Source organism: Anastrepha obliqua, chromosome 6 (assembly GCF_027943255.1).
Source record: "Anastrepha obliqua isolate idAnaObli1 chromosome 6, idAnaObli1_1.0, whole genome shotgun sequence".
NCBI lineage: Eukaryota > Metazoa > Arthropoda > Insecta > Diptera > Tephritidae > Anastrepha > Anastrepha obliqua.
This window is the reverse complement of record NC_072897.1, coordinates 35,354,236-35,371,498: the sequence shown is the minus strand read 5'-3', so window position 1 is coordinate 35,371,498 and position 17,263 is coordinate 35,354,236. Positions and strand designations below refer to the sequence as shown.

The 17,263-nt window shown below is 41.9% G+C and overlaps 2 protein-coding genes across 2 annotated transcripts; both read right to left on the bottom strand.

The window, feature by feature from the left end:
* Nucleotides 1-12,889: 12,889 nt before the first annotated feature.
* Nucleotides 12,890-13,948, bottom strand: LOC129250347 (uncharacterized protein K02A2.6-like). Its single transcript, XM_054889977.1, has one exon. The coding sequence runs from the start codon at nt 13,946-13,948 to the stop codon at nt 12,890-12,892; it is 1,059 nt and encodes a 352-aa protein (XP_054745952.1).
* Nucleotides 13,949-14,317: 369 nt separating this feature from the next.
* LOC129250346 (uncharacterized protein K02A2.6-like) lies at nt 14,318-16,453 on the bottom strand. The gene has a single exon (XM_054889976.1). The coding sequence runs from the start codon at nt 16,451-16,453 to the stop codon at nt 14,318-14,320; it is 2,136 nt and encodes a 711-aa protein (XP_054745951.1).
* Between the last annotated feature and the right edge of the window lie 810 nt (nt 16,454-17,263).

The window sequence follows — 17,263 nt, the reverse complement described above, 5'->3', positions numbered from 1 at the left end:
CGTGCTAACCGGCGCCAGTTGGACACACCAAGTGAAGCCAAGTCCTTCTCCACCTGATCTTTCCAACGCAGAGGAGGCCTTCCTCTTCCTCTGCTACCACCAGCTGGTACCGCATCGAATACTTTCAAAGCCGGAGCGTTTGTATCCATTCTGACGACATGACCCAGCCAACGTAGCCGCTGGATCTTTATTCGCTGCGCTATGTCTACATATGTCGCCGTAAAGCTCATACAGCTCATTGTTCCATCGTCTGCGATATTCGTCGTTGCCAACGTGCAAAGGTCCAAAAATCTTACGCAGAATCTTTCTCTCGAACACTCCAAGCGTCGCTTCATCGGATGTTGTCATCGTCCAAGCTTCTGCGCCATACGTTAGAACGGGCATGATGAGAGTCTTGTAGAGTGTTAGTTTTGTTCGTCGAGAGAGGACTTTACTGCTCAGTTGCCTACTTAGTCCAAAGTAGCACTTGTTGGCAAGAGAGATTCTACGTTGGATTTCAAGGCTGACATTGTTATCGGTGTTAATACTGGTTCCTAGATAAACAAAGTCTTTTACAACCTCGAAATTATAACTGTCAACAGTGACGTGGGTGCCGATACGCGAGTGCGCCGACTGTTTGTTTGAAGACAGGAGGTACTTCGTTTTGTCCTCGTTCACCACCAAACCCATTCGTTTTGCCTCTTTATCCAGTTTGGAGAAGGCAGAACTAACAGCGCGGTTGTTAAGACCGATGATATCAATATCATCGGCATACGCCAACAATTGTACGCTCTTATAAAATATTGTGCCTGAGCGATTAAGTTCTGCGGCTCGTACGATGCTCTCCAACATCAGGTTAAAGAAGTCACACGACAGCGAGTCACCCTGTCTTAAACCTCGTTTGGTATCAAACGGATCGGAGAGGTCCTTCCCAATTCTGACGGCGCTGCTGGTGTTGAGCAACGTCATCTTACATAGTCGTATTATTTTTGCGGGGATACCAAATTCAGCTATCGCGGCATACAGGTAACTCCTTTCCGTACTGTCGAATGCAGCTTTGAAGTCGACGAAAAGATGGTGTGTGTCGATTCTCCTTTCATGGGTCTTTTCCAAGATTAGGCGTATTGTGAATATTTGGTTGATGGTAGACTTTCCAGGTCTGAAGCCACACTGATAAGGTCCAATCAGTTGGTTGACGGTGGGCTTCAGCCTTTCACACAATACGCTCGCTAGAACCTTATAGGCGATATTTAGAAGACTAATCCCGCGGTAATTGGCACAGATTGCAGGATCACCCTTCTTATGGATTGGGCAGAGCACACTTAAATTCCAATCGGCAGGCATGCTTTTATCCGACCATATTTTGCATAGGAGCTGATGCATGCACCTTACCAGCTCCTCGCCGCCATGTTTGAATAGCTCAGCTGGCAGTCCGTCGGCGCCAGCGGCTTTGTTGTTCTTTAGCCGTGATATTGCTATTCTCACCTCGTCATGGTCGGGTAACGGAACGATAATTCCGTCGTCAGCGATTGGGGTATCGGGATCTTCACATTCTCTATTACATGCGCAGCTGTCACCGTTTAACAGGTTCGAGAAGTGTTCCCTCCATAATTTAAGATTGCTCTGTACGTCAGTCACCAGATCGCCATCTTTGTTCTTACAGGAAATTGATTGAAAATTATTGAACATATATGTACATTAAAAAAGCAGAAACTAAGACACCTTAATATTCATAAATTCATTATGAATGTATAAATATATAACGTACAGCTGCTACTGGGTGCCCATCTGGTCTAAAACTGTTTTACGCTTGAGCCGCTGACGATGAGTATTTGGCTGAAGGAAAGCCAATGCTTCAGCGTTGACATGTGTACTTATACGTTGTCTGTGAGCCATGGCAGTGACGAGTAGCATACCAAGATCACGATGGAGGTCGAGATTTCTCACATAGTACGGAGCATTGACGATGTTGCGCAACATTTTTATTTTGGCATCGTTGGATAATAGTCACGCAAGATTCGCTTGATTATATAGCAGTAGTTTGTTCTTCGTTGACAGAATAGAGTGTCTACCAATAAGATAAAGAAGGTTTTTTGTTTTTAATTCCAGCTCTTCACGCTTTTTCTTAACATGCGCCTTCCAACGCAGTTTAGCATCAAGGGTTATTCTAAGATATTTTGCCTCGTTGACGTACGGTATATTTACGCTGTTTATGTAGACTGGCTGGTAAATTGTTTTTTTTTTTTCAGGCCAAATACAATGTGCACTGATTTTGAATTATTTAGTTTGACACGCCATTTTTTTGCCCATGTTGTAATAAAACTCACCGCTGATTGCAATTTCGTCGTTGTAGTCTCGATTAATTCTCCAACTGCTAGGATAGCCGTGTCATCTGCAAAGGTTGAGGTAAAGTCTTGCTCTTGAACCGGAAAATCATACGTATACAAGAGGTACAAGAGAGGGCCCAGGATGCTTTCTTGAGGTACCCTCATGCATGCTTTTTGTAATGAAGAATAGGCGTTGTCAAGTCTGACACGAAAGTATCTGCCATCAAGGTATAGGGTGGGCCATGTAAAATTTGCTTTTTGAATCGGCTATAAAAAAAAAACTTATAAATATGTTTTCAAATTTTTTTTTATTTTAAAGATTGAACATTGCCATTTATGAATGAAAAATAATATTGTTCAAATGACTGCCACGACTGGCGTTACAGTAGGCCATTCGATCAACCCAATTTTTAATCACATTTTCGATTGCTTGGGCTCTAATTTCATGAATGGCAACTTCCATTTCGTGTTTTAAAGCATCAATCGTCTCTGGATGGTTCGCATAGCATTTGTCCTTAACGGCTCACCACCAAAAATAGTCCAACGGGCTTAAATCACAGTTCGAAGGCGGCCAATTGATATTGGAATTTCGGCTGATTATTCGGTTTTCAAAAACGGTAGTCAAAAGTTCGAGTGTAACTTTGGCAGTGTGACAAGTTGCACCGTCCTGTTGAAACCAAATGTCGTCCATGTCATCGTCTTCAATTTTTCGAAACAACTCGTTCAGCATGTCACGGTAACTGTCGCCATTTACTATAACCGCGGCTCCTCGCTCATTTTCGAAAAAAATAGCCCGATGATGCCGCCAGACCAAAAACGGCACCAAACAGTGACTCGTTGTGGATGCATTTGCTTCTTTACAGTAACGTGTGGATTTTCTGAGCCCCAAATCCGACAATTTTGCTTATTGACGTAGCTACCGATGTGAAAATCAGAAAAGAAGAAGAAGACTCACCACTTTGGAAATAGGTTTTCAATATTTCCCAATTTTGTTCAAGCGTATAGCGTCCCATTTCGTAAATATCAAACCTTTAAGTAAATTATGAGCTTGGAGGATGGTTCCATGGGTAGAAGTCCACTCAAGTGGGGAAAGTTACTGATCGCCATTCACTTGGGAGTGACCAGGACGATTCTTCTACATATGGTTCAAGCAGCTCACAACGTCCGGGATTAGCCCACGTATCCTCTGGTTAGCTTTCGAACACCCGTTCGGGAGTGAGCTAACGTGAGAAGGCAAAGCATCCCAGCTAGCTGGTTGTGCGCTGGGTTTGGGACCCGCCACTTAAAAATCCCCCCCAAAGAAAACAGCAACAAAGCCTCGGATTAGAACTTCCAACCCTGATGACGACCCCTGCAAACGAAATAAGGAATACGATTTGAGGGCATGCACCTGGAATGTCCGGTCCCTTAATGGGGAAGGTGCCTCTGCCCGGCTGGTTGATGTCCTCGTAAGAGCAAAGGCTGACATCACTGCCATCCAAGAGATGCGATGGACGGGGCAAGGCAAGAAAACCATAGGACCGACGTCTACTACAGCTGCCATGTAAAGGAGCGCAAATTCGGTGTCGGATTTGTTGTGGGAGAGAGGCTTCGTCGCCAAGTACTGTCGCTCACTCCGGTGGACGAGCGTCTCGCAATAATCCGCATCAAAGCACGTTTTTTTAACATATCGCTAATTTGCGCCCACGCCCCGACGGAAGAGAAGGACGATGCGACCAAAGATTCCTTCTATGAGCGCTTGGAGCGTTCGTATGAGCACTGCCCCCGCCACGACATAAAAATCGTGCTTGGCGACTTCAACGCCAGGGTGGGCAAGGAAGGAATTTTTGGTCCCACAGTCGGAAAGTTCAGCCTGCACAACGAAACATCCGGTAACGGACAGAGGCTGATCGACTTCGCCGGGGCCCGAAACATGGTAGTCTGCAGCACCAGATTCCAGCATAAAAAAATCCACCAAGCTACCTGGCTGTCCCCTGATCGAAAAACGCGAAACCAGATCGATAATGTTGTGATAGATGGAAGACACGCTTCTAGTGTATTAGATGTACGTACGATCCGAGGACCCAACATTGACTCGGATCATTACCTTGTTGCAGCCAAACTGCGCACACGCCTCTGTGCAGCAAAAAACGTACATCTACCTACGCAAAGAATGTTCGACATCGAAAAGCTGCAATCACAACAGACAGCCAGAAGATTCGCCACTCGACTCTCACTCCTGCTCTCAGAGAGCACTTCCCAACAAACCGGCATGCACGAGCAATGGAGCAACATTTCTCGTTCCCTACGTACCGCCGCCGAAGAAGAAATCGGATTCCGGCGAGCCCGAAAAAACAATTGGTACGACGAGGAATGTCATGCTGCCGCAGAAAGAAAGGATGCCGCCTATAGAGCTACGCTGCGATCGGGCGCAACGCGAGCCATGTGGGATCGCTACCGAAAGCTAAGAAAGGAAGAGAGACGTATTATCCGACAAAAGAAATGAGACGCCAAAATACGAGAGTACGAGGAACTTGAGATGCTGGCCAGCAGAAACAACGCCCGAAAATTCTTCCAGAAAGTTCGGCGGCTTACAGAAGGTTTTAAGACCGGGCCGTTTTCCTGTAAGAACAAAGACGGCGATCTGGTGACTGACGTATAGAGCAATCTTAAATTATGGAGGGAACACTTCTCGAACCTGTTAAACAGTGACAGCTGCGCATGTCGTAGAGAATGTGAAGATCGCGATACCCCAATCGATGACGACGGAATTGTAGTTCCGTTACCCGACCATGACGAGGTGAGAATAGCAATATCACGGCTAAAGAACAACAAAGCCGCTGGCGCCGACGGACTGCCAGCTGAGCTATTCAAACATGGCGGCGAGGAGCTGGTAAGGTGCATGCGTCAGCTCCTATGCAAAATATGGTCGGATGAAAGCATGCCTGCCGATTGGAATTTAAGTGTGCTCTGCCCAATCCATAAGAAGGGCGACCCTGCAATTTGTGCCAATTACCGCGGGATTAGTCTTCTAAATATCGCCTATAAGGTTCTAGCGAGCGTATTGTGTGAAAGGCTGAAGCCCACCGTCAACCAACTGATTGGACCTTATCAGTGTGACTTCAGACCTGGAAAGTCTACCATCGACCAAATATTCTCAATACGCCAAATCTTGGAAAAGACCCATGAAAGGAGAATCGACACACACCACCTTTTCGTCGACTTCAAAGCTGCATTCGACAGTACGGAAAGGAGTTACCTGTATGCCGCGATAACTGAATTTGGTATCCCCGCAAAACTAATACGACTATGTAAGATGACGTTGCTCAACACCAGCAGCGCCGTCAGAATTGGGAAGGACCTCTCCGATCCGTTTGATACCAAACGAGGTTTCAGACAGGGTGACTCGCTGTTGTGTGACTTCTTTAACCTGATGTTGGAGAGGATCGTACGAGCCGCAGAACTTAATCGCTCAGGCACAATATTTTATAAGAGCGTACAATTGTTGGCGTATGCCGATGATATCGATATCATCGGCCTTAACAACCGCGCTGTTAGTTCTGCCTTCTCAAAACTGGATAATGAGGCAAAGCGAATGGGTTTGGTGGTGAACGAGGACAAAACGAAGTACCTCCTGTCTTCAAACCAACAGTCGGCGCACTCGCGTATCGGCACCCACGTCACTGTAGACAGTTATAATTTCGAGGTTGTAAAAGACTTCGTTTATTTAGGAACCAGTATTAACACCGATAACAATGTCAGCCTTGAAATCCAACGTAGAATCTCTCTTGCCAACAAGTGCTACTTTGGACTAAGTAGGCAACTGAGCAGTAAAGTCCTCTCTCGACGAACAAAACTAACACTCTACAAGACTCTCATCATGCCCGTCCTGACGTATGGCGCAGAAGCTTGGACGATGACAACATCCGATGAAGCGACGCTTGGAGTGTTCGAGAGAAAGATTCTGCGTAAGATTTTTGGACCTTTGCACGTTGGCAACGGCGAATATCGCAGGCGATGGAACGATGAGCTGTATGAGCTTTACGACGACATAGACATAGCGCAGCGAATAAAGATCCAGCGGCTACGTTGGCTGGGTCATGTCGTCCGAATGGATACAAACGCTCCGGCTTTGAAAGTATTCGATGCGGTACCAGCTGCTGGTAGTAGAGGAAGAGGAAGGCCTCCTCTGCGTTGGAAAGATCAGGTGGAGAAGGACTTGGCTTCACTTGGTGTGTCCAATTGGCGCCGGTTAGCACGAGAAAGAAACGACTGGCGTGCTTTGTTAAACTCGGCCAAAATCGCGTAAGCGGTTATCGCGCCAATTAAGAAGAAGAAGTAAATTATGAACACATTTGACATGTCATTTGTGTTACCGTTCTCAAAAAATAGGTGATTCAAAAAGCAAACGCTATATGGCGCACCCTGTATTTTGTTAACACTTTAAGGAAGAAAGGATTTCGCAATAATTCCTGCGCAAAATCAATTTTAGTTTGTGGAGTAAGCCCGTATGCCAAACTTTGTCAAATGCCTGCGAGACGTCAAGGAACACCGCAGCGCAAACTTTATTTTCCTCTATCGCACGCTCTATGGTTCTAACAACCCTGTGAACTTGGTCAATTGTAGAGTGATTTTTTTGAAAGCCAAATTGGTGCGTTGGAATAACTCCCTTGTTTTCTATATCCGCAACATTCGAGTCAGTAACAGTCGTTCAAAAAGTTTGCACAGCATTGTGTTACCGTTCTCAAAAAAACAGGTGATTCAAAAAGCAAACGCTATATGGCCCACCCTGTATTTTGTTAACACTTTAAGGAAGAAAGGATTTCGCAATAATTCCTGCGCAAAATCAATTTTAGTTTGTGGAGTAAGCCCGTATGCCAAACTTTGTCAAATGCCTGCGAGACGTCAAGGAACACCGCAGCGCAAACTTTATTTTCCTCTATCGCACGCTCTATGGTTCTAACAACCCTGTGAACTTGGTCAATTGTAGAGTGATTTTTTTGAAAGCCAAATTGGTGCGTTGGAATAACTCCCTTGTTTTCTATATCCGCAACATTCGAGTCAGTAACAGTCGTTCAAAAAGTTTGCACAGCATTGGTAGCAGAGAAATAGGTCGGTATGAAGACACGTCATTTGGCGATTTTCCGGCTTTCAGAATCATAATTACTTCTGCTGTCTTCCAGTACATAGGAAAATATTTTAACAAAAAGCACAAATTAATCAATTGACACAGACAAGGAACACAATTATTGGGCAATATCTGAAGAATTCCTGCAGTTATGAAATCGAAACCAGGCGTTTTTTTTGGTTTTCATTTTGAAATTTTCGCTCATTACTTCTTCGTTACTAACTGGCTCAATACTTACATCGCTTTCAATCCACTTTGACGCGATGTCAATATCTTTAGATTCATCATTGGCATAGAAAGTTTTACGAAGATTCTCTGCAAATAAATTTGCTTTTTGCTCATTGGTTTTTGCCCATTGGGTGTCGTTTATTTTGATGGGTGCTATGTGTTTTATCGGTCGATTAAAAGACTTTGCTGCCTTCCATAAGGAGTAGTCTGTGGACTTATCAGATGAGAGGCTCTTAAGAAATCGATTGAAATTATCATTTTTGAATGTCTGAATTCGAACGTGTAGTTGTTTTGTTTTTTGGTTGAGTTTCAATTTATCCTCAGGATATCTGGTTTGCTGCAAACGGCGTCTAAGTTTTCGTTGTTAACACACTTTTATTAGCTCGGGATGTATGTATGTAACGGAATCTTTGAGCTTAATTTTCACTGACTTGGAATTTTGCACACCTATCAAGGACCGGTGACAATGCAATAATTTGATAAAAGTTTTCCATTGGCCTTATTAGAATTGCCAGGATTAATATTTTCTTTTTTTACCTGTGGGCAAAAAGTAAGGTGAATTTGGTTGTAAAATGAAAAATCTTTATTTATTCTTGTAAATCAATTTCATCCCCTTCAAAATAATCCCCTCTCGATGAAATACACTTATGCCAACGGTTTTTCCAATCCCCGAAACATGCCAAATAGTCCATTTTCGGTATAGCCATCAGCACCTTCTTCGATTCAGCTTTTATCTCCTCAATCGACTCGAAACGCATTCCCCGGAGCGGTCTCTTGAGTTTTGGGAATAGCTAGAAGTCACACGGAGCCAAATCAGCCGAATACGGTGATTGCGGAACGATATGCGTGGAGTTTTTGGTGAAATCGTCACGAAGAACGAGTGCAGTGTGAGACGGTGCATTATCGTGATGCAAAAACCAAGAGTTGTTGACCCATAATTCTGGTCTTTTTAGACGAATTGCTTCACGTAAACGACGCATAACGCTCAAATAATATACCTTATTAACAGTTTGGCCAGGTCGAAGGAATTCATAGTGCACCACACCATTTTTTATTATTGAACGACTTTGACGTGCTCTTTTCGGTCTGGCCTCGACTTTAGCACGATATTCGTTTGATTGGTCGGTTGTTCCAGGGTCGTAAGCATAAATCCAAGTCTCATCTCCCGTAATGATGCATTTGAGCTTGTCCTGATAGTCTGAAAGCATTGTTTCACAAACATCAACGCGACGACTTTTTTCCAAGAAATTGAGAGTTTTCGGTACCAAACGAGATTTGACTTTTCGTAGGCCCAAATGGTCTTACAAAATGGTTTTCACAGATCCTTCTGATATTCCGATCATATCAGTAAGGTCTTTAACAGTCAACCGACGATTTTTGAGCACTAACAACTTTATTGACGTTGGTCATCTGTTGTCGTCGATGGTCGTCCGGAGCGCTCCAAGTCATCAACACGTTCTTGACCCTCTTTGAAATCTTTGTACCACTTATAAACATTTTTCTGCGACATGGTCGAATCACCAAATGCCTTCTGAATGCTAAACGTTTCCGCAGCCGAAATTTCATTCCGCAAACAAAATTTGATGGCACTTCTCTGCTCAATCAAATCAGACATTGTAAAAATCAAAAAATGCACTCTTGGTCGTTTGGTAAACACAAGCGTAAATATATTACTGATAATGACATTCACATGAAAGTTTGCTCGGATGTTATTAACAGTGCTGCCAACTCATGAAAAAAATAACTAGAGCGAAATTTTAATCCCGCGAACTTTGACAAATAAATTCACCTTACTTTTTGCCCACAGTAGTAGATCTTCTGTAGAAGAGTAAGAAAGTCAGAGCTAACGCGCGGTCTGCGCATGCCTGCACTCTCCGAGTTAATCTTACTGATTTCGGGAGTCTACGACTTACTCTTTCGAATTCGAATTTGCTCGGGCACGCGGCACGGCAGTACGAATAGAAGGCTAAAACGTTTTCAGGGTAGTTGCATTCTCACTTTGTATAGTCTTTACACATGCGTAGATACTACAAGTCTCATACACGCAAATGTACTCTATTCAATGTTCATGTAAGATGAAATAATTTTCATATAAAATGTAATTTTGTTAATTACAATAAAATAATCAAAACATAAATTTTGAAATTATTTTACGGAACAAAATTTTGGCAAATAAAGAAGGAATTTATCATTACCATAATCTTATATATAAAAATGGAGACGTTTTTTTGTGTTCGTTAGTCGCCGATTCACGCCTAAACGCATTCACCGATTTCCATCAAACTTTCACAGATCATTGGTATTGGTCCATAGATGGTTTATGTGAAGTTTTAAAGAAATCGGTAAAGGTATGCGTGTGTTGTGTAAGTGTGAAAAATACAATATTTGCGTGTTTCCCTTATACGGACATTAGGTATACGGAATGAGAATACACGCGAATGAATAGAATATACACAGACATGAATAACATTGCTTCGATGTCGAGTGACGTATGGGACTGTATTATTCGTAACGCAATAGTTGTCCTCTCTTTTGTTTCCCTTTTATGCATGCGTGACACGGCATCAAAGCACATTGCTTTTTTTTAAACTGGAAAAATATTTTGAGCTTCATTTGAACGTTTTATGATTTAGATAAAATAAAAATTCGTTAAATATATTTGATTCCATTAATAACCATAAGACTGTATTTTTCGAAGTTCAAAGCCGACGAGCAAAATGTAAAAAATAAATCCTCCTGTATGTATATATACTCGAAAAAGTTATGCTAACACTTTTTTCATGCATTTAGGTAGTCAATTTTATATGGGCAAACGTACGTTTACGGGATAAAGGTATAGCGCTGAAGACAAATGCTCAGGATATAGTACAAAAATGCATATTTCACATAGTAATATTATCATTGTTAAAAGAGAACAAGTTTGTATTAGGTAATAATTAAATAATGCAACCTTATGTTCTGCTTTGACGAGTGGAAAAACCAAAATAAATAATTATATTTGTATGTGTGTTTAAAAGAGTTGGATTATTTTGTGAGTGTAAGCGGTTTCAAAGCCAAAGAATAGTTGCAACATTAAAAAATTGCTGAAACACATTTTCATTTAAGAACTAAAATAACAAATATGAGCAAAATATGTACTTTCTTCAATTTTCTTCTGTTGCCAACTTTCTGAAAAACGTGAATTCACCGCTTGCGATACAGAAACAAAAAGACAGCGACAGCGCGCAGAGGGTTTTGAGCAATAATATAAATTTGTATCAAACAACGCATTAAATAGTCATTTTAGTATACTTTTGGTGTTTACTTATTCAAGTAAATGCATGTATTAATAGTTTTTCTTTAAGAAATTAATCTAAAATTTGCAACTTTTTTTTATGACTTCTAAAGATTACTTTATTTTTGCCCAAGAGCAACCTTGCGTACAGAAAATTGTGTTGTACCTAAAACTTCACCACTATAAACTTGGTCCTTATAAAGGACTTTCACCACAGTTTGTTTACTGGATATACTGAGGTCAAAATAATCAGCTGTATCAAAACCATTTGTTGAGTGGTCAACAATTTTAAAATGCGGTTTTCATTGTTGTTTTTTTTTTTGGGAAAAAATGTATAAAAATAAAATATATTGTGCGTAAAATTTTAATAATCAGTGAAAATAAAAAAACGGTGGTTTCGTTGTTGTTGCTAGCGATTGTAATGCACATTGTGAGTTTTTCATGTTTTTTTGATTAAATTCAAATGCGAATAAATGATATCGGTCGTCGGTCGCGTAGAACGCAAAATAGATCAAATGAAAGGCAAAATCAATCACAAGAAGAGCGAGAAATTCAAAACCAAAATCAAAGGGAACGTATGGCCAGATCACGTTCAGGCCATTCACCTGAAGAACGTATACAACGTAATGAGCAAGATAGATTAAAACAAACACAATAAACAAAGCACAAGGACAATCGCTAGAATTATGCGGAATTGACTTAGAATATCCATGCTTCTCCCACGGACAATTATATGTATCATGTTCACGTGTAGGAAAACCATCAGTTCTGTTTATTTATACCACAACTCAGGGCAAAACAAAAAATGTAGTTTACGAAAAGGCTTTGCGTTAGTTTAAGTTTAAAATTAACATTAATTTTATATTGTAAAAAAAGAATAAATACACATAGAGTGAATTTAAATCGAGTGTTCATTATTCATTCTTAATTTTGATATGCCTAGCGAAGCAGGCAGAGGGTCCGCTAGTTTCATTTATAAAATTTTATCGATTAAAGTACAATTCACAACAAAAATGAACTAAAAAACCAAACTGGAACTTTACATCTCGTTTTGATTGTGTCAATATAATCCACGGTCACCTTTTTCTGTGCTGAGAGTATCTAATCTGTGTCAAGGCCAATGCTGGCCTATCTTTGGACATATAGTCGGTAAAAAAGAAATTAAATATAACACAATTAAATCGGACTATAAATCACTGACTAAATGAAAACAATAATTTTCATTCAGAAAAACAAGGCTCGACCTTCAATCAATGATCTATATGGGAAAAAGTATGTATCATATTGATTATGTCAGTATATTTTGTTGTTACCTCTCCGTTTCAGGAGTGGGGTAGCCGTTTCTCAGGCTCCCTCCACGAATTAAGTTCTTCATCCCGATTACTTCTTTATCACGGCCGATAACTGCATAGCTTTAGACTCACAGTCGATAAGAAAGGAATTAAATATAACACGAATATATCGAATCATTAATTCACTGACTGCAATGGTAACAATAATTTTCATTCATAATAAAAAGTAGTTTAAAAAAAAAACTAAAAAACAAGCTTTTTTGGTAATCGAACTAAAAAGTAAGAAGTAAAAGAAAATAAAAAATAGTTTAAAAAAACTAAAAAACACGCTTTTATTGCAAATCGAACTAAAAATTAGAAAATAAATTTTAATGACAAAGAGACCTATAATGAAGTAATAGCAAATCGAACGATCAGTCATAGTCAACTACTTCAGAACAGAATTATAACAAAAATTGGCAACTACCTTTGTACAGAAGGTTATGAAAATGAAGCAAAATGCGGTATCGGATTTGTAGATTTGATAGGTGTTATGTATTGAATTTATTGGCTTTATTAAGTGAAACTATATTACTGTTATATATATATGTATGTAACGTGTGTGTAAATGTCGGGATCCGAGGGACAACTTGTTCGGTGGATGTCTCTATTGCTTCTGTGCTTTTCTCATACATGACACCCCTTAACACCCAGAGGCGGAGTAGAATTGTGGGGCCTGTCGGTCGCGCTTCGATCTGCGCGGTTCTTCCGGTGTTGGCGATGACGAGGCGACAGGCTGTAGATTCGTTGATGGCCCTGGCGATTGAGTCTCCACGACGTGTCCAGAAGTACTTGAATCAACTTCATCAGATGATTGGATTGTGCTGGCTTCGACGTCTTCGGTTGACAGTATTTCGCAGTCGGAATCTCCTGATGCCACCCGACTACGAAGCTGGTCCTGATGTCGTTTGATGACCCTAGAGTCGTTCAACCGAACCTCATAAGATATAGGCCCAGTCTGATTTTCCACCAGGCCCTCGATCCATCTCGGGCCCGTCGAATGATTACGAACCCATACTGGACTGCCTGAAATAAAAGGTTTAGTACTGACAGGGTCGGTGACCTTACCGTAAACTATTTCGTGAGGTTGAATTTTGTCGAAATAAGTTTTCAGCTCACGATTGAACAGTAGCTCTGCAGGCGAGCGGTTCGTTGTTGAGTGCGGGGTGGTGTGTTGGTTGAACAAATATCTAGCCAGGCTGAGATCGATGTTTATGCCAGGCTCTGCTTTCTTCAAATAATTTTTGGTACTTTGAACCATTCGCTCCGCCTGCCCGTTTGTAGAAGGATGAAACGGCGCAGAACGGATATGTCGAATTAGATTGTTCTTCATAAAGTTCTTAAACTCCTTAGATGTGAAAGCTGTTCCGTTGTCCGACACGAGCTCATCAGGTAGCCGTTGCGTGGCGAATATTTGGCGTAACACCTTAATAGCGGCCGCTGACGAAGTTGAATTAACGACGGTCACTTCAAGCCACTTAGAGTAGGAGTCGATGAGTATGAAGAATAATTTGCCTCGAAAAGGACCTGCGAAATCCACATGCAGGCGGGACCATGGACGTTTTGCAGATTCCCAGTGGTGCGTTGTTGTTTGGGGTTGATCGTTGCGATTTTGCTGACATGAACTGCATCTCTTCACAACGAGTTCGATTTCCGCATCGATGTTCGGCCACCAAACATAACTTCGAGCAACGGCCTTCATTTTGACGATGCCAGGATGTGGTGCATGAAGAGTTTTCAAAATAGACCCTCGAAGAGTAGACGGAATTACAGCGCGGTTTCCCCAAACTAAACATCCTCTATTTGCACTGAGTTCAGTTCGACGGCAAAAGTATTGGTACAGCTTATCGGAGCGGTTGATTTTGCAGGGTATAAGTAGTTGTGGAATTTTTTCACTCCAGAGACGAGGGCGACTGCTTCCCTATCTATCTGTGCGTAATTTCGTTCTGCCTTCGACAGCGTCCTTGAGTAGAATGCAATGGGTTTCTCCGACCCGTCTGCTAACCTGTGGCTGAGAACTGCTCCGAGTCCGTACGGCGATGAGTCACAAGTGAGCACTAACGGCAAGTTCTCATTGTAATGGATAAGCACATTCTCTGATGATCAGCCTTTTAAGCGTATTGAAAGCTGTTTCGAGTTGCTCTTTCCAAGACCATCGAGCACTTATGTCGAGCAAGCGGTGAAGCGGCTCAGCGATTGTTCCTTTGTTGGGTAAAAAGGCGTGATAAAAGTTGAGTAAGCCCAGAAACGCTTGGAGTTGCTTCTTGTCCTTTGGCGATGGTGCTTCATGAATGGCCTTGATCTTGTCATGTGAGGGTCGTATACCGATATTGTCCAGTTTAAACCCCAAAAATTCGATAGATGGCACACTGAATTGGCACTTGTCCTTGCGCAAACGTAGTCCGGCCTTGTCGAAACGTACAAATATTTGTTCCAGTCTATTTGCAAGCTCATCTTTCGATTTACCCATGACCACGATGTCATCAAAGTACGGCAAGACGCCAGGAATGTTTTGCAAAACGTTTTCGATGCAGCTTTGGAATATACCAGGTGCTGATGAGATGCCAAACTGCAGCCTGGTTACCATGAATGCGCCTTTATGCGTTGACACGGTTTGCAGGAGTGACGAACGCTCATCAACCACGAGCTGTTGGTATGCCTGTGCCAAATCAATTTTTGCATAAATCGATCCACCTTCAATCGAAGCCAAAAGCGTGCTAACGGCTGGAATTTGATGACAGTGTGGCTTAATTGCCTTATTCAGCGTCGATTTGTAGTCACCGCATATACGGATGGAACCATCCTTTTTTACCACGGGCACTATTGGCGTTGCCCAATCGGAGTATTCCACAGGCTCCAAAATACCTTGACAACATAAGTGATCGATTTCTTCTTCCACGGGCCCCTTAATGGCGAAGGGTATACGGCGTGGAGGCAGTCTCACGGGCGGCACCGCCGAATCGATTTGTAAAGACACTGGTGGTCCTGTGTAGCGACCAAGATCTGTTGAGAATAAATGATCGTATTTCTTTAGAATGGCTTTGATGCTGAGACCACTGTTGACGGCAAAAACTCCTTCTATACGTATGCCCAGTGCATCGAACCAGTTACAACCAACAAGATTAGAGCCACCACTGTTTGCGATGATTAGCGGCAAGTTGTCAATTTTACGGCGGTTGTAATAAAATGACACATCGATGATCCCCTTGACTGGGATATGGTTGCGTTGGTAATCGCTAAGATCCAAATCACACATGGAAAGATTTGGCCTTCTGTTGGACCAGACGCTATTGAACGTAGATTCCGTCATGATGGTCACAGGCGACCCAGAATCCACTTCAAAAATACATGTGCTGCCATTAATCGTAACTGAGATCGACTTCTTCTGATTGACCAAGGGCGTGATCTGATTGACATTCTCTCGACGAGATGATTTTTTCCGCATTGAACCTGAACGAGCATTTGTTGAGTTGGATGAAGACGCTCTGTGTGAATTGACATTTGACGCGCTGCGGCAGGCTCGATGCAGATGCCCCTTGACTCCGCATGCGTTGCAAAGTGATTCACGATATGGACACTGCTTACGAGGGTGTGATCCACCACAACCATTGCATGACAGCTGCTGGTTTCTGTTGACGGCGTTTTTTGTTCGTGTACGAAAACGATTGTCGTTGACAACATTAACTGGTTCGCTGGGGTGCCTCATAGCCATAGCACTGATGGCTGCTGCCTCATTCGAAAGTGCACGTTCGATAACCTTTTGCACTGTTAGATCCTTTTCTGCCAGTAAGCTTTTCTGCAGTCCTTCGTCCTTCATGCCACACACACGGTCGAGCGCCGTACCGAAGTTGCAGTCCACTGCCAATGTGCGCAATGCTGCGATGTAATTACTGACAGACTCGTCCGGATATTGATCACGTTTGTGAAAATGATAATAGGCCGCAATTTCGGATGGACGTGGAGAAAAATGGTTGGTTAGAATCGTTTTTATATCGGGAAGATTCAGATTACTAACCTGCTTTGGTGACGCCAATGATGCCAAGAGGTCGTAGAGTGGCGCTCCGGCCAATGTGAGGAATGCTGCCTTTTGACGACCTTCCTCTTGTACATCATTGGCCAGAAGGAACAAATCGAAACGCGCCATATACGTTGACCATTTATTTGGATGATTTAAATCAAATGGTTCCAAGTTCCCAACTCCAGCCATGTTGACTCGTTTGACTTCTTGCAAAATAACTCGTTCCGTCTTCACAGTGAATGTGCTGCTATCAGTTGAGGAATGCGAATCACCGCTACTTTTTATTTGCTTGCCGTTACGATCCTTGTGCTCTCAACGAGAGCTGACTTGCGACTTTTTGTTGTCTGATCCAATTTTTATGACCTCAAAATATTCTTTGCGAATAAGGCGACTTAACACAAGGTTGTGTGAATGTCAGTGCATTTTTGTATTTGCAAACGGTTCCTGCACATTCAATGTCCTTGTTGTTGTGCGCCGGTAGGTTTTGTCGTTATGCTTTGTTTCACTTTTCGAGTGGCCTACGCGCAATACGTACATATATATAGTATATGTGTATGTTGTTTTTATTATTATGTATTATTGTACATATCCCATCCTCGTCGCCAGTGTTATGTATTGAATTTATTGGCTTTATTAAGTGAAACTATATTACTGTTATATATATATGTATGTAACGTGTGTGTAAATGTCGGGATCCGAGGGACAACTTGTTCGGTGGATGTCTCTATTGCTTCTGTGCTTTTCTCATACATGACAATAGGTTTAACTTTTACTATGATATTCAATATATTTTTAATTGCGTAAATTTTTTTCACATCTTCAAACGGATCGGAAGTGATTTTTAACTATTACCTTGATAGGTATGTATATATTATTTTGCTTATATTATTCTCATAGCTGTGCCAAGGAATATTTTCATTTGACAATAACTTTGTTACAGACCGATAGTCGTACGAATCGAACGTTATTACTTTGCATACATCGTTGTTTAAAAGTTTA

Excerpts from the sequence above, each read along its gene's own strand:
- LOC129250347 (XM_054889977.1), bottom strand. The coding sequence starts at position 13,948 with ATGAAGGCCGTTGCTCGAAGTTATGTTTGGTGGCCGAACATCGATGCG.
- LOC129250346 (XM_054889976.1), bottom strand. The coding sequence starts at position 16,453 with ATGGCTGGAGTTGGGAACTTGGAACCATTTGATTTAAATCATCCAAAT.